Source organism: Nanorana parkeri, unplaced genomic scaffold (genome assembly GCF_000935625.1).
Source record: "Nanorana parkeri isolate BGI_ZX_2015 unplaced genomic scaffold, ASM93562v1 scaffold27, whole genome shotgun sequence".
Classification (NCBI taxonomy): Eukaryota; Metazoa; Chordata; class Amphibia; order Anura; family Dicroglossidae; genus Nanorana; species Nanorana parkeri.
In genome coordinates this window covers 1,809,311-1,829,929 of record NW_017306295.1, presented here as the reverse complement: position 1 = coordinate 1,829,929, position 20,619 = coordinate 1,809,311, and the positions used below count along the sequence as shown (strand labels likewise).

General features: G+C 39.0%; 1 protein-coding gene across 1 annotated transcript in view; it reads right to left on the bottom strand.

Moving 5' to 3' along the window:
* Nucleotides 1-18,925, bottom strand: part of SFMBT2 (Scm-like with four mbt domains 2) — a 128,561-nt gene extending 109,636 nt beyond the window's left edge. The window contains exon 1 of the mRNA XM_018566472.1: nucleotides 18,775-18,925. Within this exon, the coding sequence (XP_018421974.1) occupies nucleotides 18,775-18,880 (106 nt within the window). The 5' untranslated portion in view covers nucleotides 18,881-18,925. The remainder of the gene's footprint in view (nucleotides 1-18,774) is intronic.
* Nucleotides 18,926-20,619: the final 1,694 nt, after the last annotated feature.

Below are 20,619 nucleotides of genomic sequence, written 5' to 3'. Positions count from 1 at the left end.
CCTGATCCTTGATTCCACCTGGCTGCTAGATCACACCTGTCCCAGCAGCCTCTCCTCACCCAGGCTCCAGCAGTCCAAGGAGAGACATGCCCCAGCCAGAGTGGAGGAGGGGAAAGGTGAGCACTCACTGCCGCAGGACCAAGGATCAGGTGAGTATATCTTCTGTATTCTGGTCCCTAGTCCAAAACGAGCACTTAACCCTTGCAGTGTGGGAGTAGGCCCACTGCACGGGTTAACTTTTTAAATAACTGTAGTTCTTTTATCAACTGAGGTTTGTATGCATCTGAGAGACTTTCACTTGTGACAAAGTAAAAGAGAAAAGATAGAGTAGAGATGGGTTAACACCCCTGTTATTTTATTTTCCTGGTGCCTGTTTCCTGTTAGGGGGATTTCCTTTCAGGAAATTGAGGAAAACTCCACAAAGTGAATGAAATTCCAATATTTGAGAGCTGTCATGGGAACAGGGGCTCCTATTTTCCTCACCTTTTTATCTTGACTACTCTGAAAATTTGGATTTCCTAGCATTTTCTGTCTCTGTGACAAGGGCACCTGAACAAGTAGAGGTGTGAGTCTCCCTAGTAGGGACACAGACAGGAATAAAAAATCTGACAGAGGGTCTTATTCTTCCCACTGTAATCAAAACTTTATGTAAAAAATATGCCATTACATACACTTTAAAGAGTATTTTGTTGGTACAAGTACTGCAGCATGTGTGTGCAGTATATACACATCAAGTAGACTCTTGTTCAGTTTAAATATTTCCCTTTGGGCCACTCCCACTTTTTGCAACACCATGCCCTTCGCACCACAACGTCTTCTCCCATGTGCCCCAGGTCCCTGACAAACCTATCCATGCCCCAGCGTCTATTTCTATGAATCTTTTATTTAGGAAACACTTATCCAGGAAGTTTTGAAAGCTCTGTAAACCAGAAAGCAGAAATAAAAAATCTGCTGCTTACAAATATTAATGTCAAGAAAACAGAAATTAACATTTAGACTTTCCCTACACTCCCTGTGAAGAGAAATGAATCATGATTTTAAAGTGTTTTTCCACTTTTGCAGTCAAATTTGAGGAAAACCCCTCTATATGTTTGTTATATGTTCCCTTTACTACAGAATACCTAAAAATTATTTTATTTAAAATATTTCTTACTTTTTAGTCGTCTCTGTTGAGCAGGCCCTTGGGCAGACTACAAGCTTCTCTGTACATTTTTAAAGTGTCAGGAAACTCTTGCTGTCCCCATAGAAAGACTAGGGACACAATGGGCATCCTCTCATTAACATACAATGCTTCTAAAAACTTAACCCCTTGTTAGGACAGAGGTCAAATCTAGTTTACAACTGATAATGAGATCTGCTAGCACTGTACAGACAGGGTTAATTATGTTAACCTCCCCATCTCCCCCACTGCCCCTTCCTTTCCAGACGAATTCAGTATAAAGAGAAGAACAGGTATTATATGAGCAACATTTTTTTCAAGGTATGCTATGTAAATGAAAACTTGCAACAAATATAAAAACAGACATTATCCCAATTTGGCTGCAAAAGTGAAAATAATCTTCAAGGGAAACCAACATTTATTATCATTAATTTCACATTTTGAGTTATATTTGTAACACTTTGATGAGACTTGTACATGTTTAAGAGCCCAATCACACTGCTACTCCCTATCATTTTAGTTCACTGGTGCAGTTGCACTGTAATGCACTGTTTGTAATGCAATGCATGTTTTACAATGCTCTCCCAGAATGTATTAATATAAATGAGTCCTTAATGTTTTCTATTCTACATCCGCATGACTATAATGGTTTTCAGATCCTTTTTCTAGCTGTATATCTGGCACTGCTGTCAGCACCCTTGTTAAATACTAAAATAAAATCAGCTGTAGGATAGAGCCATTTTTACGGAAATCCTACAATATATTGGGAATAGTGGTGGATGTGGAAGGTAGATGAGATTACAGTCTATGAAGGTATAAAAAGGTATACAGAAGAATGAATTTACAATTCATAATTTACAAGGGGTAGACACATATGGTAAAAGAGCTGATAATCTATTAGGGTACAAGGGTATAATACAGAAGATCTGAGACATTGAGGCTCATTTACTAAGAGCTAAGAATCTATACACACTAAATTGTGAGACTATTTACTTAAATTATGCAATCATGTAAAAAAAAAAAAAAAAAAAATCCTGTTTACTTATTTCATCTGCACATGATTGGATAATGAAAGTGAATATTCACACAATTTATCGTGTAAAGATTCTCAACTTCTTTAGTAAATCAGCTCAACTAAATGTAACATATATCTAGACTTTAGAAGATAATAATAATAATAATAATAATGATAAAAAAATAAATAATACCAACAACATGTCATATCATTTCTACTGAAATGCAATCCATTAACAGTTGGCTACTATTACCATGCAATGTAATGGTCTAATATTTATTGAAATCAGAACTGCAAACTTGTTTAATTTAAAATGCAATCATTCAGTCCATTTTACATGTGATAATAACATAATAGAGTGTGTGGTAGAGTATAGCTGTACGTTGCTGGAGTCAAGAAGAAGCAACTGAGATAATTGTTTTTACAAAGACTAATTCAAGTCCTTGTATAACTCCATTATGTTTCAATTATGCACTATAAATGAGATTTCAACAACACTTCTATTACTTTATCTATGTTTAATGATGAAGTGATAGCCGCAGTACATTTCTACTCATAACTCATGCAGGCTCTGTCATTAATAGCACAATTATGCAAATATTTGTATCACAATGTTAATGGTCTTAAGGCAGTAGTTTATACTCTAAAAATCTATATCAATTTGTAGTTTGTGTTATTCCACTCTAATTATAATCTCTTGGCAGCTTGCCATTCACAAACAGTTAGTAGACACTGAAAATATGTTTACACAAACCATACTAAGTGACAATGAGAAATTAAACATTAGCATCCAAATGTGACCAAACACTGTGTCACTGGGTCACACTGTGGACAGACACTAAAAAGTGATAAGACCTGTAATACTTATTTTTTCTCCCAATGCCCACATTAACAAGTGCGTGTATGTATGTATGTATGTATGTATGTATATATATATATTACACACACACATAAAAAATTTATAGATATTGAAAAAAAAGTATAAAAATCTGACATAAGATTAGAACCTAACGCTCATTTTTTGCCTAAAGGGCAAAAAACCTGCATTGGATTTTTGTTTTATGTTAAAGCGGACCTTTAAACTTAAAAATCAAATGACAGCCCTTAGCATTACCCGCAATCCAGATAAATGGAGATAGTTCATAGATTTATCTCAAATGAGTCTAAATGCTGTTTTATTGCACAATGGCAATGTTTTGCCATCTGTTCCTAAAGGGCATGCAGTCCACATGAAAGAAACATACAAAAACAATTCATCGTTCTATGTATGATTCCCCACAATAACATCATTGCTTATGAAGGAAAACTAGAAGAGCCCATTCACACTGTATGCAGTGACTGTCTTTTTTCAGCACCTGAACAATGCAGGTCATTGCTAGGGTACGTGGAAAACAACTGTTTCTACCACAACATGGGTGCGACGTGCAGTGTGGTGCGCACCTCAGATCACGCTGCTGTGCAGGGACCTGAATGCAAGGTAAATTTTGTACACTCCAAATAAAGTCAAAAAAATACAAATTCATCAGGGTGATGTGCTGAGATTTTTTTTTATGAGAAAGGATTCTCACAGCACTGTGTCCTTTTTTAAGAGACAGTAAAGCAGCAAATGCTTGCCTGGAGCTCCACTTTGTAAAGTGGACTGATATTTTCGACAGAGCTGCCCAATAAGGTATGAATCACTTCTCTGACTTGCATGTGTGAATTTCAGCTTGGGCTACTGAGCTTTGTAAACAGCAGGTATTTACAACAAAGGAGCAAATAAGACAGCACGATGAAAGCACGTAAAAGAAGTCTAAAGCTCCAGCTGCTAGCTAAAATTAGGAATGTAAAATATTAATATGCAATATTTATCTTATAAAAGAAATGAAAAATATTTGTGACAGATTTTCCTCAGCCCTCCATTCCCTTTAAACATTTTCTGTTCTGATGACTTCCTGAAGACTTGTATGGCTTTTACTTTTTAATGTTACAGTATTTAAACCCTTGACGTAAAGCAGCCTGCAATGTAATTATTTAGCTCTTTATAATCTGATCATGGAACGTTTGGTTTATAATTGGATGTAGTCCTGTTCTGCACCACAACAGGTTTAATTCACAATGCTTATTATTGTTAGCTGATTTCAATGAGATTAGAGAATACCAGTCACATGGCTTAAAAAAATAATAGCGATTCTTGTGGAAAGGTTTGTGAATTTATTCTAATGTTTGCTACTAAAAAACATTAACGTTTATCTAAAGCCAAAATGTTTTCTTTCTTCTTAGATAGAGAATGGAATGGCTAAAACTGTTTTTTTTTTTCTGCGTTCCTTTGGGGAAGTTTAACTTTCTGTCCTGTAAACACAACACTGAGATAAAATCTTTCCAAAGTAAGGTGAAATCCCCTCTTAAACAGCTATCTCCAGAACAAGTGTCCTCATATGAAAATTTTACTTCCTGTTCTGGTGAAAACTTAAACATTTGGATTTTCCCCAATTTTTTGTGGTGGTGACAGTGGACACAAGGACATATAGGAAAGGTGGATGTCCACAGCAGAAAGACAGACCGCAATAAAAATCTGAATGCTGATATTCCTGGGTAATCATGGACATCACTCATGCTGGCATCTTTTTTTCGAAAGAGGACTAAAGCCAAACTTTTTTTGGTTTAGTCCTCTTCTGGGTCAAAGGAATACCTTTACTAATGTAATCCTGTGACCCAAAATGAGCACCAAAAGGGGTACTGCCCACTATTTGCTGACAGTGCAGAGCCATGCTACAGCTGGGCAAGATTCCAACAATACTGTTGGGATCCACCCCTCTGCCTGATTGACAGCTGCCTTTGCCTCTCTTGAGCCAGAGCCAGCTGAGCCCACCCCCTCCCTGCCTGTCCTTTCAATGAGCACTGGAGGCACAGAGAGGGGAGGGGGGAATCCCTGTGAGGAGTTGTGAATGACAGTAACTGCTCTCTACAGGCAAAAGATTGCAAGCTGAGGGATCAGCACTTTGTGATCGGTCAGCTCTCGATCTATAGAGCTGGCATGTGAAACCTGTAGTACATTTTACTCTCCTAATACTTCTCCTTTATATCTCTTCCTCTTGTGCAAATCTGCATAGGAGCTCATAAAGTCAACGAGGCTCAATTGTGCTATGGACACAGCAGATAATTATTTAACAAAGCAGCTCCCGTAACAAAAAGTGCATTGCACTGTAACATTAATCTAGACATTGACAACCATATTTAATTGCCAACTAAAATTCCCTTTAAATTATTAAATGAGTAAAACATTTGTCAGTAGAAGCTAGTTATTACAAGTTTCCGGCACTACAGCACAACTCCAAAGACTGCAAAAGACAAAGACATAAGACTAAATGAACTGGCTCAGAATGAAAAATGTGCTGCTATTTAATTGTGTCAATTAATTCAGCACTCTATCTAAAAATATTTCCTCAAGTTGATGAAAGTTTGCAAGGCATATCTGTAGGCTCAGCATGGATGTGCTGTGTAAGCAGTTCGAATCTATCTTAAGTTGGAAGCTGCCGACTTTCATTATCTTTAGCAGGCCATTCAGCTGATCCCTTAGGAATACATTTCACAATGTACAATGCAGTATAATCTGGACTTCCATGCTTCACCAGATAATAGTTTAACCTGACAAATTAGATTGTAATCATTAAGTATGATGACATTTATAATCCTATTGCTTCGTCTAAAGAAATTCAAACTAGACCTTTTTTCAGACAGGAATATTTTTAAGATTTTAAATTGAAAGAATGGGTCATTTCTAATTCAGATCACAGACACGTACAACTAGTTATACTGTACATATGGTAATCTAAGGAATAAAAGAAAATTGCTAAATCGTTAAAGACGGTACTACAACTCAGTTACTTTAAAGGCATCCAGTCATGATAGAAACAAGAAAGCTGCCATAGCTGACCTCTCCTTCTGAAAATGCAAGTTGCCTGGCTGTGATGTTCACTCATGCACAATTGCTTTAGTTTAAGACACTGAGGGGGTGATTTACTAACCTAAACACACGCACGCACCAGGTGCGTGTGATTTTCACACAGCAAAACGTATTTATCAACCAAAAAGTCTCTAAAAGCATATTTCCACTAATGCCGTATATGGAAAAATCATGCACATGATGCATATATAATGCTGCTTCACAGTTTAGACAAAAATGGTTAGCTCATGCATTTACATTCCTGCATTCATCAACGCAAGCAACACAACATAGAGCTAATTTACACAACATCACCTTGCAATTCATGCAGGGCTTTGCACAACACACCTGCTGGGTGTGTACACACTACAAAGGTGTTTAGATTCCACCCATAGATCATGCTGGGAGGGAACACACTACAGCGGTGCATACATGTTCGTGGTGTGTTTATAAGGTTAGTAAATCAACCCCTGAGTGGGGAGAGTGTGCAGACCAGGGTTCTAAAACCTTAGTCCTCAAACCAATAAGTCAAAAAAACTGTTAGGAAATGAGCATGTTTACGGTATTTGGAGTTAAATGGTAGTTCCGATTTGGCAGCCAAATTGGCAAAATATCTACTTATCTAATATTTGTTACATGCTCCCATTTATATAGCATAACTAAAAAATGCTGCTTACATTTTTAAGTGCTTTATACTTGCTTACAAATCCTACCAAGTTCCCCCCTGTGTAATGCTGATGAAGGGGCCGTGGGAAATTATATTTACTCTAATTAACCCTGACAGATCTCACTATCAGCTGTAAACTAGATATGAACATTAGAACTAGAGAAATGATATAGCCCGACCAATTTCACCCAACACACACAATAAAAGCAAAACAAAAACAGAAACAAACAAAGAGCAGACTACCCTGACCTAAAAAAATCATATAAATGGAGAGCAATAAGTTAAAAGGAGAACTATGAGGTGAGTGAAAAACACTCAACCTCATAGTTCGAGCCGACGACAATGAAACTATCACACGTCGGCTCAATAGATCGAATAGATCGGGAAGTGAGCAAACACATAACGTCGCTCGCTCACTACTCGATCATGTCCCTGCAGAGACATGATCCCTGCAGAGTCACTCACGGCTCCCTGCAGGGATCCCCCGCTCCTACAGATTAATCCAGTTAATCCAAAAATGAACCTTCATCTAAAGCCAAAATGTTTTCTTTCCCTCTCCGTCTGTCCTTTCAATGAGCACTGGAGAAGCGGACAGGGAGAGGGCGGGTACAGCTGGCTCTGCCTCTACATAGGCAGAGCCAGCTGTCAATCAAGCAGCTGGGCGGATCTCGACAGTAATGTAGGGATCCGTCCCGGCTGCGGCAGTCTCAGTATACCGTGAGGTATAAAATATTTCATTCTGAATCAAACTGCTGACATTTAAAATGCTAAAGAGAGCTGTTAGTTTGAAATCACAATGAGCTTAAGTCTGAAACATTAGTAAAGTAAATTGTATTAGGTAACATAAAAAGGAAGTGCTGGCTAACCAAAGGTTCTTTGAATTTGCAAGTAAACCTTGCTTTGATGTTTGATTTGTTTTGTGATAGCAATTAGCATATTAGCAATTAGCATTATGATAGCAGCTGGGTAAATCTCGACAGTAATGTTAAGATCCGTCCCGGCTACGTCGGTCTCAGTATACCGCGAGCCACTGGCGGAACTACCAGGGTCGCAGCGGTCGCAATTGCGACCGGGCCCTGGCGTTCGGCCACTTGGGGGGCCCAGCGAGGAAGAGAGAGTTGCCGCTACATCCCTGCACAGCCACCCGTAGCATGTACAGGCAGCTGTGCGGCAGGGATGCATTGCCGTCCGCACGCACTCAGACCGGCACAGTTCCTTGCGGCCTCGGCTGCAAGGTACTGTGCCCGTCTGAGCTGCTTCTCTCCTATCTGCCACTTAGCTCCAGGGTCTCAGAGAGAGCACAGAGATCTCTCTGAGACTTCAGAGCGATGAGTCATTCGGAGGCGTGGTGTGCTGCGTGTAGGAGTCCCGGCCGGGCTGAGCAGGCTGCAGGTAAGATAGTGTGCAGTGTTTGTTCTCCCCCCTACCTTTCCTCTCCCCCCCCTCTCCTCTGTCTCCCTGCTTGTATTGTCATCTAAATCAAACTATTGCTCAGTCTTATAGAATCACTAGTAATTCTTTTGATTGTATAAGACTGAGCAATTACAGGGACCCACTGCACCCCTCCTGACACCCTCTACACCCCTCCCTCCTGACACCCTCTGCACATTATATTATTAAGTAGGGATGCACCTGTGTGTGTGTGGGGGGGGGGGTTAAAAGCTGTTATTATCATTCACATTATAATGTATTGCTGGGACTTGTAGTCCTGCATCAGAATAGCACCAACTATGCAGGACCACAAGTCCCAGCAATACATTATATTATTAAGTAGGGATGCACAAATGTGTGTGTGTTTTGTGTGGGGGGGGGTGTTAAAAAGCTGTTATTATTTACATTATAATGTATTGCTGGAACACCCCAGAACGCAGTGAGCTGGACGGGTTGCAATCCAGTGTGTTCCAGCACTAAATCGGCAGGAACACACTGGAGCTGGTGTAAACTAGCCCTGAAAAAAAAATACTTTTCATTTAATAGCAGAAAAAAAAAAAGGTATCAAAATCATGTTTTTATTCGGGGGGCCTCAATGGTTTCTTGCACCGGGGCCCTGGGGTTTCTAGTTACGCCTCTGCCGCGAGCTATAACTCGCGATATACTGAGCTTTGGGTCAAGGGAGGACGCTAGTTTATGTCCTCCCGTGACCCTTAAGAGAACTATGGGGGAAAAACACTTACCCCATAGATCTCTTTTAAGCTTTGGGTACCCGAAGCTTAACTTATAGTTCTCCATTAGATTTGAACACGGTCTGTCCCAACAAATTGTTAAAGACTGAGAAGCATTGCATGCTAATGGCAGAAAGCTCAGTCTGACCCTCAGTTTGACCCTTTAGTTTCACTTTCATACTGTTCAGAGAAGCCTGCAATCTGCACAAGGACCTTCACCAAAGTAACATCTAAAAAGATAAGAAAATATTTTTAAAAATATATATTTTAGATATGCTGTTAGAAAGGGAACAGAAACATGAAATGGGGGGGTTTCTCAAATTTTACTGCAAAAGTGGAAATATACCTTAAAGCTTATCTAAACCAAAACAAATTAAAAAATGGAATACATTGTGGCTTAACCAATCCTTAAATGCAGTGGCTGCATTAGTTTTCTTTTTTAGGCTTTTTTTTCCATTTATCTTTACCTGATGATCTGGCCAGTAAGACTTTATGTCTTAAGGAGCTCATACACTCTTCGATTTTCGTTCGGAAATCTTCCACGAATGGTCTTTCGAACGATAATCGAATAGTTGATGGGATACCAACGATTTTTTTTACTGTAATCCACTCAAATTTTCTCAAAGGATGAGGCTGAAAAACATTTTTCGAATTAAATGAAAATCGATGGATTATTTGTGTTTTCGTATGAAAAAAAATATCGCAGCAAGAACACTGCACATGCGCAAATGAAAATCCGTTTGGTCGATCGACAAAATTCGGTGAGTTAGTACTGCTGATAAACGATTATCGAAATTGATCTGTGCTTGATGGGCTATTTGAGCTAGAAACGAGTGAGGGTTCTTGGCAGCAACGAAGATTTACGATCGATACTTTTTCCTGACAGGAAGTGAAGACATTTCTCCAACAGAGTCTCTTGTGGCAGCAACAACTGTTCTAAACCTTCTCCACTCTGTTCAAAGCTAAAAAAAAAGATGTTTGAGGCAGAGATACATTTTAAATGTAATTTTGAAGTCAACTAGGATACTTAACCAATTTTGACTTGGCAGTAGTCACTTGTACACCCTGGGCCTTAGAACCTAGACTGGGAGAAGGAGCAGCACTAGAAGCAAATCAGGTGCGCAGCAAAAGAACATGCTGACAGGTGGCGAGAGAAGAGTGAGCAGAGGGATCTCATCAGTGTGCTGTTTTTCCATCATTGTGCAATCACAGGCTGCAGGGCAAGACGATGACCAAGGGGTCTATTCATGAAGCTGCCGAAGGATCTAGCCGTAGCTCCGGCCGATCCTTCGGCTAGCTTCGGCCCCAGGACCCCTTCGGTTCAGTAGAACCAAAGGGCTGCTGTACGGACTATTCATTATAGCCCTACAGCTCCCGAACTTGGCCGAGCGGCTCAGTCGAGCCGAAGGCATAAGCCTGCTGAGCATGTTCGGCCAACCCGAAGCCACCCAATGTACGGCTGATTTCAGCCAATATATGGCTGAAATCAGCCGTACCAGCCTGAAGTGAATAGCCGAACAGCGTTCGGCTCACTTCACTTTAGGTCGGTCATTCACTCGGCTGCCTATGTCAGCTTAGTGAATAGACCCCCAAGTTGCAGCAAAGAAAATTCAGGTCATCGACTTAGCTCTGCTGCTTGGCAGGACTGTGCATATCTCAGGACTGCAAGGACAAAAAAGAAATACTCCAGTACATGCATTTTAGTAGTGTACTCAGCTGTTTTTCTGGAGTTGAGCTTCAATTGCAGACAACTGTGTCTGCTATATAAACAGGGAATATGAATTCCCCTACCTATTAACACATTATAGACCTATAATCATGCAAACTATTACCATGCGTCAATTATTTTCAATCTATTTTCCCTACTCTAATTAGGTAAGGAAATCAGGTCAACTGAAAGATAACAAAAATTAAGAAAAGCCATCAAGTAGATTCTCCAACCTACATAGGTGGAAATTCCCCTTTTGATTCAAATTCACTTTGTTTGGGGGGGTTGTTTTTTGTGAATTTGTAGGTTTTAAACATTTCCATACATTCTAGAGGTTTTTCTTTCAAGGTTCTTTGTAAATATTGTAAAAAATTACAACAAATATTTTTGTATTCCTTACAAAATAGGTCAATTGTATATGAGAGTTAAGTACACGGTGTACACACTGGTTCTCACTAGAAATGGCAAGAAAACACACAGCAATAAAAGCTGATAAAATATTCAGCAGGAAATGAATCAAGTCTCCCATCACCTTATTAAATGAGGCTTTCTCTTGATCAGATATACCTGTAGTACACATTAATAAGGGAACATTTCCACTTTAAAAAATTTGCATTACTTGTCCGCAGCATTTGCTGGTTGCACTCTTCTACCAAAGCTGTTCATCCACAGATCAAACTTCCTGGCCATTTCATTTGGGAATCGGACATTCAATCTGTGAAATTGCCCTGGCACCACCTAGTTCAACAAAACTTGATTCTTAAATTGACTTTTGGCAAAGGAGCCAGGAGGAAAATTGTATGCTGAACAGTAACTCCAGCCAATCAGATGCAGTCACTGTTAAAGTATTCTGACAGCCACGGGCGCCGGTTGTGAGCATACATTACCCGAAAGGGATAGAGCCCCCTATCCACACTGTTTAGCATGGATGGAGAAATCCAGCAATTTTTCTTGTAGCCTACAGGGTTTGAACAAGAAAAGTCATAAGGTGTATGGAAAACTTAAGCTCTTTTGTCTTTTAGTTACAGTAAGCTATCTGTGGATCATCCATCAAGCCAACTAATGGAGTTCAGAATGCTCACACAATACATTGGGGGAATTTATCAAAAGCAATTGCGACAGTTTTAGCGTCTTAGATGATTTTTTTTTTATGTGCAAATCTATTTAGCCTCTCCTTTAAACATGTGCGCTTGTTTTGACCAGAGCTTGCACTATTTTCCCGATTGCACGTATTTTGCGCACGTTTTGCGCCTGTTTTCTGGGTAAGTTCGCAATTGTTTACATATGCACTTGTCCTGCGGCTGTCTGAAACTGGAGCATCACCTAAGAAAACAAACGCTACTTAAGAAGTCCCCATGACCATTTCATCAAGAAGAGACAGTTAGGCCTCATTCACAATGCCGCGCGTATATACGCGCGTATGTGCGTATTGTACCATATGCAACATATGCAAATAAATGGGTCCATACACATAGCCGCATATGGAGCCATATATTTGCGTGGCGTATATATGCGCAAAAACAGAATGGAACACATATACGCATATACGCTCGTATATACGCGCATAGACGCGTATATACGCAATATACAATTTTGCTTGCGTTGTGTGTGAATGAGGCCTTAAGCTTTTTCCCTGGAGTTACGATTCTTCTTTCCTGGAGTCAATTTACTAGAAGTCTAGAACAAGTACAGAAACTTTTCCTCATATATATACATACACATATATATACACATACATACATACACACATACATACACCACATACACACACACACAATCGCATGTTTAGTTTACTAATTTGAATTTAGATTGTAGACCATCACGGGAGCGAGCTTGGAGCAGTGGCTACTTTACAACATACACAGGGACAATGGAGAAAAAAAGTAGCCACCCTCCAAAAAGGACAGTGTCAGCACCAGTTCAGAGCTGATTTGAGGTTCTACAGCTGAGTGATACACAAATAAGATACATTTTTGTTACTAGTTATGGTTAATTATTATTAATAATTACAGAGCTGCATTTATTTGTGCCTTTTATATCTTATTAGAGTTCAGATTTAGCAATCTGGCTAAAGGTCATAGTGTCAGGTCATCATACTGTTGCAACTGTGAAGATAAGCAAGTCATCCAATAGACAATGTCAGCCACTAGGTTATGATGAATTGGCCAACTGATGACACTTTGTTGTTTGGAGCTGCAGTTCTTTCTTACTGCTTATTCATTGTAGAATTAGGTGGCACTACAATGCTTTTTTTCTCAGTATTACATCCTCTGTGACACACCTTTTTATATGTTAACACATTTTTATCAGCAGTTGCTCTCCAAAAGTCCCGTAATTATTTTTTAAATTATTTGACTGCCTGAATTTCAAATTGTTATTCTGACTCACAAACAAGCACCACATTTTTTTTTAACTGTGACTAATATATGCAGAATTGTACAATTGCAATATTTGTGAGAACTACATTTTTAAAAAGAACCTGTAATTATTACTCATACAAAATATGCAGGAAATTATTCTTTTTTTTATATTCTATATTTTATTTTAATGGTATCAGAAGAATTTAAAGTGATATTAAAGCTTAATTTGTTTTTTATACCATAAATGGGCGGCCCATACGTTTACAAATGCTTTGTTGTTTTTCATTAAAAATGTTCAGTTTCTCATTTTCTACTGGGTTCCCGCACCGCTCGTCCCCTGCATGGGTGCCTCTATCAGCTAATCGGCTGCTGTGGAGGCACCCGTGAGTGCTCGTTCCCGACCATGCCCGCACACAGCCCTGCGGCAGGCAGCGTCCCTCCTCTCCGGCCAACTGGTTGATTGACGGCAGAAGGAGCCTATGGCTCCTCTGCCCTCACTCGTCTCTCCCACAACCAGGTGGCTTAGGAACAGAGGTTTGCTTCGGGGACAAGCGGCACTGACAAGTAAGTGTGGGGGAGACAGGGGACACAGAAAGGTACTGGGTGTGTTTTACCCTAATGCAGAGAATGTATTAAGCTAAAAAACGCCCAGGCTTTAATGATACTTTAACTAGGACTGCAAACTTTGTAAGAAAAACTCCAATTGTTATTTTGTGCAAGTAACAACATTTCTGTATACCGTCTCTCTTTCACCAGTAGAGATGTCTACATTGTGCCTGCATTTGTCTGAGACTCTACAAAAATATTAGTCTTCAGTTCGGCCTATTAAGAAGGTACACTGCAAAAATAGAAGGCTTTTGTTACCACAAGGAAACATTTGCAATTAAAAACACATTTTTTTAAATTTATTTACAAAAGCCCATTGTTGAATTGTTGAATCTGAGACACTAAAGGAATACTTTTTTCGGTGTAGCTTAATACATGTGCTTATTAAGAAACAACACAGTGGCTATTTGTCACTTACGGCAGCAAATTAAAAATCAAAGTATTTGCAATGAGGCAAGTCGGCAGTCATTTGAAAAGAGAAAATGATTTCAGTCATTTTCTGAGCTTGAGTTTTCTGAAGCATACTCAGAGCAAGCAGGAAATTATCCGATACACTAAAGAAGTGACAGCTAGCTTGGTCAATTAATTAGTGATAGCAATTGCTACTGTCAGTGACTGCAAAGCAAAATATAGGAAGTGATAAAAATGACAGCAAATAGTGACAACTGGCATATTAAAGCAATGTCATGTACTGTGAATGATCATGTAAGAAATACTCTGTGTCTTGTACAGGTAAACACTATAAGCAGCACAGCTGAAACTCCCTGCTCATATACAGATGATGATGATGATAATAATTCCAAAAAAAAAAGCACAGCAAGTGAATATGCTGATGGGTATAAACAGTTCTTCTGATGTGCAGATGTCTGACAATACAAGAGTAAGTAATGTATAATGGTGAGTGGAATGTGAATCAATGATGTGTGTTGAGTTCTGTGTACAGACAGACACTAGCACACATGTGCTTGTACAGTTACTTCATATGGGCCATAGGGTTGGATAACACAATTCCTAATGATTGGCTCTGAAAAGGATTGAAAAGATAGAGAGGAGGATGCAAGGGCTGCAAGGCAGCATGGGGAAGCATCTTAAACATTAATCTTACTTTAAAAATGGTGAAGAATATTTGGTCACATTGACCAGTACATTTTCAAACACTTACCATTTGTGTTTTCTGGCCTGGATCAAATTCCAAACATGACAGATCAGCTGCTAGAATGCTGTTGGCCCCATCACTTATAACTAATACTAATTTAAAATCATTTATATGAGATTTATGTTACCTCAAGTGCAGCTCAAATATGGCTGTGGGACGTGCCTGAACCTACACTTAGCAAAAGAGAGTGATTTTAGTTGTTCAATATGAGGATGTACAATGTATTAGTGGCCCAACTTAGTAGCATGCTGTCCCCATAACTTCTTTGCCCTAAGCCCAGGTTTTTGCAAAACTCAAGTCTCTATAGTAGAACTGGTGTCCAACTTTAAAGGGTTTTTCCGCTTTTGCAGCCAAATTGGTATGACGTCCATTTTATACTTGTTAGATGTTCTCATTCACATGGCATAAGCTAAAAAAGAAATGAAAACATGCTTCTTGCAGTTTAAATTGCTTTTACTTGGGTTAGGGTTTTAAGGGTTAAATTGTCTCCTTGCTTCTATTTTTTTGAAATGTTAGGAGGGTCTGTGAGGGGTCTGAGGTGGCTTGTCTGTTGTATGTTAATGAAACTTATCACATAAACACAATCCTCAAATTTCAGTCCCAAGACTTTCCATTGGGACAGAGCACTGTAAAAGGGCTAAGAAAACCCTGGAATCGGCCATCTTGCCTGATTTAACAAAACATCTAAAAAGGAGAAGATATATTTTGAAAAAGTTATGTTTCAGTATGTTGTGTGAACAGGAACACATAACAAACATATGGAGGAGTTTCCCTAAATTTGACTGCAAAAGTGGAAATACACTTTAAGGTTTGAGGTTGGGTTTATGCTAAACAGTACTAACACAGAAGACTCAAAAGGAAAACTACTAGGTTTAGTGGCTGTTCATAATGTCTAGAAATCCAGACAATTTACCCACCAGAGGAACTCTGGTTTCATCACTATCCTCTTCTGTTTTTCCCCAGTAACAGAACTAGAACAGAAATAATAATCTTCTTAAACGTCAACCATTAGCATGTCGGAATCAAAATTCCTAGAGGTTTTAAAAAAAATAATGGCTACTGATATTCTTGAGCGATTTTGCTTTTTCTGGTAATGCATATGCACTATTCACACTGTATTACTGTGTTTAGATCAGCTACTGCAATATATCATATCGCTTACTACATAGAACCTTTTACTCTTTTTCTTTATACACAAGTAAGGTCTATGACTTTCATGATGCATCATGGGCTAATCACAGTATAACATTATTGTGACTACGGATGCACAGATACCGGTTTCTCAGTATCAAGTACCGATATTTATATTTCGGTACTTACCGATTACCGTACCAGAAGTCCCATCAAGGAAGCAAAGTGGCATAGAATGACTCGCCACCCGGCTTCCCGATTAGCAGGGAAGCCAGGTGATGAGGCAGCATGAAGCCGGCTTTCTGGCCAATCAGGAAACCGGCGGGCAAAGACTCGCGGTCTGGCTTCCTGCTTGGCCAGCTTCCCGACCAGTCAAGAAGCTAGGCGGCGAGTCATTAAACTCTGCACCAAGTGACAAGGGAGCATGGAGCCGGCTTCCCGGCCAATCAGGAAGCCGGGTAGCAATGTAATGACTCGCTGCCCGGCTTCCTGATACCGGAAGTTCAAGTATCGGGCTAGGCATCAGAGCATTTGGGCAAGTACGAGTACTCGCCCAAATACTCGTTATCAGCACCGATACCGATACTAGTATCGGTATATCCATAATTGTGACGTTTGTGACTTTTGCATTAGCATGCAATACATACTGTGAAATCAAATAGTATTAGGTAACATGACCAAATGCACACAGACTGTAAAAATATAGCCCGCGTATATATATGTATATTTTAAGTCGTGAATTGAGTAGGCATGAGTTAAATCTGCTGTCAGTTTATTTTTCTTTAAGAAGAAATAGGCAACCCTCTTATATTTGCAAACAAATATGTATCAGTTTCAAAAGTGTCACTTACAGGGGTTTAAATTCAGTAGAAATTAGTTGGAAAACACATTCTCTCATAGCTAATGGCATTAGGCAGTGTAATTGCAATTACAGCAATCATTTACCTTGCAGAAACTGTTTTTAACTGAAAGTCGAGATACTAATTCAAAGATCATCACCACTAGATTAATTAAAAGTTGACAACTACAAATGGCAAGTTCAAGCTTTAAATATAAAAACACTTCAAGTTGTGCAACACATACGATATCAATAGATGCAGGGCCAATGTCCACGCGGCTATAAATAACTATCATTTATTATCGGTTGCTATGGATACCACTTACCACACAGGACCGTGCTGTGTGTTAAACTGTGATTTTCTCTGGTCTGAGTTTCAGCTTTGTTAAAAAAGAGGAATGACAAATACTTTGTTTCAAAGTGCATTATGAATAAAAAAAAAACATTTTTTATTAAATAATACAGCTAATATAAGTACCTAAATAAATATGTATATTTTATTGTTTACTTTTATTTTTATATATAATATGATATTATATTTTTACTGTTAAATACAGCTTTAAGGCCTTAATGTTTGCTTCCTGACCATTAGACAGTATAATATAGACTACAGACACAGAGGGGAATTTATCAAAACTGGAGCAGAAAGAAAATGGAGCAGCTGTGCATGCAACCAGTCACCTTTTATGTTATATTTTCAAAGCATAACTGAACAAACTGAACAGAGAAGCTGATTGGTTACTATGGACAACTGCTCCAGATTCTGTCTGCTCCAGTTTTGACAAATTCTACCCACAGTGTTTTCACAGATTGCACAATGCTGATGATTCAAGGGAGTTCTTAAGTCCCAGCATATAGTTTCCAGGTATATTCAGCATTGTAATATGACGATCCACAAGTTGTTTAGATTGTAATATATACCATAGTTGTTTTTGATAATGCAACCAAAGCTTACTGGATTCCCAGTGTGCTTTGCATCTCTTTCCCTGCTGCTTGAAGTGATGCAATCTTGATTTCTCAAGACTACATATGTCATTATGCACTGCTTCCAGCAAGCACTGATGACGGGGGTTATTCATTAAGCTGCAGAAGGCAGCCAAATTAATAATCAAGTCGATGTGAAGTGAACTGAAGCCTCTTCAGCTATTCACTGCAGCCATGTGCGGCTATTTTTAGCCGTACATCGGCTGCATTCGGCTCACTTCACCTTCCTTTGGCTCAGCCGGGCAGCCTCAGCACGTCTGGCCGAAACAAAGGGAAGAGCCCATTCGCCTCAGCCGATGCAATATCTGGATTGCCTAAAGCGAACGTTTGGCACTTAATTCCCTGCTGTTCACCCCTATTCTCCAAGCACCCAGGCAAGGCAGCGCTATTGAGAATAGCGTGTACAGAAGCCCTTTTGTTTGGCTGAACCAAAGGGTTTCTGTAGCCGAAGCAATCCTTCGGCTCTTTAGTGAACAACCCCCAATGTTACATTGTGGACCTTTCCTGTTTTCACTGTGAGAGAGTGTGAAAGAGTTGAGTTGTAGTTCGGACAGCAGGCTTTGAGACACAAGGAAGTAAATATTCATGGGGCTGAGTGAAATTGTGTCAGTACACTGAGGAAGTACATTCTATGGGCATCTTCAATAAGTAGGTTTACAGACTTCTAGATTGATATGGTATAAGAAGTAGAATACAATTTATGGAAATTGAATACAGAAATACATATTTATTTTTAGTTTTTGACCATAGATACTCTTTAAACACAGGAAGTATGCTTAAAGGAGTAGAGTGTAGAAAAAGCTTAGAGAATATGTAACCAGAGTGGTCCTACTCCTTACTTGCCAATGATATGTTGTGCTAGGGCTGTGCTATTTGATTGCAATGGAGAAAAGTGAGGATTAGTGTCATGCATTGCTATTTCACAAAAAAGTCCCTGGATAACAAGAATGTCTGAAGAGATTTCCAAATATTTGGGCAGGTAAAACATATCTCTAGTACAAAAGAGTTATTTGCACAAAATAATTTACTATTTAGTACATTAAATGGTTTGTTTGTAGCTTACCTGAACCAATCAGATCTCGGCTGCCATAAACTGGGCTGTTGGATTTTTCCATAGATAGATTTGTTTTATCCGTGTTTACTTGAATGCCTGAAATCCTATTCTCCATCACTGCAGATTTTCATTCTTTTTCTAATTCATTCTAGTGCAAATTCTTCCTAAAAGATCATAAAAAGGAGAGATCAAAATAAATTAGCTAAGGAACTTTCTAAATTCATAACAGATAGCAAGCACTATGTCGAAATGCAGATATTGTTAATAGGTTGTCATTTGCAGTATATCATTAAGCTTCTTGATAATAGCATGCATGGCTGTGCACTGTAATAAAATATTGTTACAGTTTGTCTTACTAAATTAAGATCATATCATATCTTCTAGTAGAGTCCCTGAACACACCCAGATTAGAGAACAATAATTCACACAGTATTTTTCAAGAGAAAAAAAGTTCAATTATTAAAATCACTAATTTAACACGGGAGTGTAACCTGTCACAAACAGTGGAGTTCAAAATTCTTGGCCTGGACCGAAGTGTCAGGGAAGTGTCAGTTTGACATTCTTTAGGAACCTAAAAACCTAGGACCTAAAAAAACATAAATTCCCACATTTCCAGTCCAGTTGAATGACTGGCATATCTGATGAATCTGTGAATTCTCAAAATTAATTCTGGGACCCAGTGCTAGTCTTAGGTTATGTGTTGTGTCTCCTATCCTTATGTTTTTCCTGGCCTACCATATTTTAAAGTACACTTGTCATTAGAGTAGGATCATCTATAAAACGCTCTCTGCCTATCTGTCCCAGGCTTCAATTCATAGTGAATTTAAAGTCAAAACACACCAGTCCTAATATGAAATGCTTAGCAGCCATGCAGAACACACTTCATCAGAGAGTGTCCATCGTGGAGCATAACATCAGACATGACATCACCAAAGTAAATTGGGCTACAGGAACCTGTACACTTGTTTCATATCTACTGAAGGCAACATTTTAAATATAAGGAACAATCTTAGAAAGCTGAAGTGTTAATTCTCATTTCCAAAGACTGCGGGGTTCCTAACTGTTGGATCACTTTTTCAGCAAATCTTATCTTCTGAAGTATAATTTACTGCATTTTCCCCAAACAGAAAAAAATAAGTGGGAATGTATTCAGTTCCTCAACCTGATAGTAGTAAAAACATGTTGTAATCTGTCAAATTGCATTTAGTTCCACATGTATTTAAAAGATCCATCTACACAGCCCAATTTTATTATTAAACAGTTTCACCCTAATATGCATGGAGACACAAATGTTTTCTGACTTAATCTCTTAGGTCTATGTAGAGCATGATCCACATATCACTGTTACATCTAAATAAACAAGCCTGCAATAGTCTTATAAACCTAATCCTGTTTAAAGCACATTCCTGGGAATTTATAAAAAATGTAGCAGACAACGCTTTAGAATTGTGTTGTGCCTCTGCACAATAAATGTCAGTGCCTGCAACAAATTCATGTACCTGTCAGAAACCGGTACAATAATTTGTTGCATGGAGGCATGGTGGGAGGGGGGGGATAGCACCCAGATTGCCCGTAACGCAGACACTCACTACTCGGCGCATGTTCAGCCAATGGCCAACAGCATCATTGGTTGCTATGATGTTGTCAGCTGCAATGTGTTCTTGGTTGCTATAATGCTGTTAGCTGCACAGCATTAAAAAAAAAACAAGAATACTGTGCAGCAGGCAGCCTCATAGCAACCAATGACATTGTAGTCTGCCAACATCCTAACAATCAATAATGCAGTGGTCCAATAGCATCCTAGCAACCAACAGCATTGTGGGCTAACAGCATCCTAGTAACCAATGACGGTGT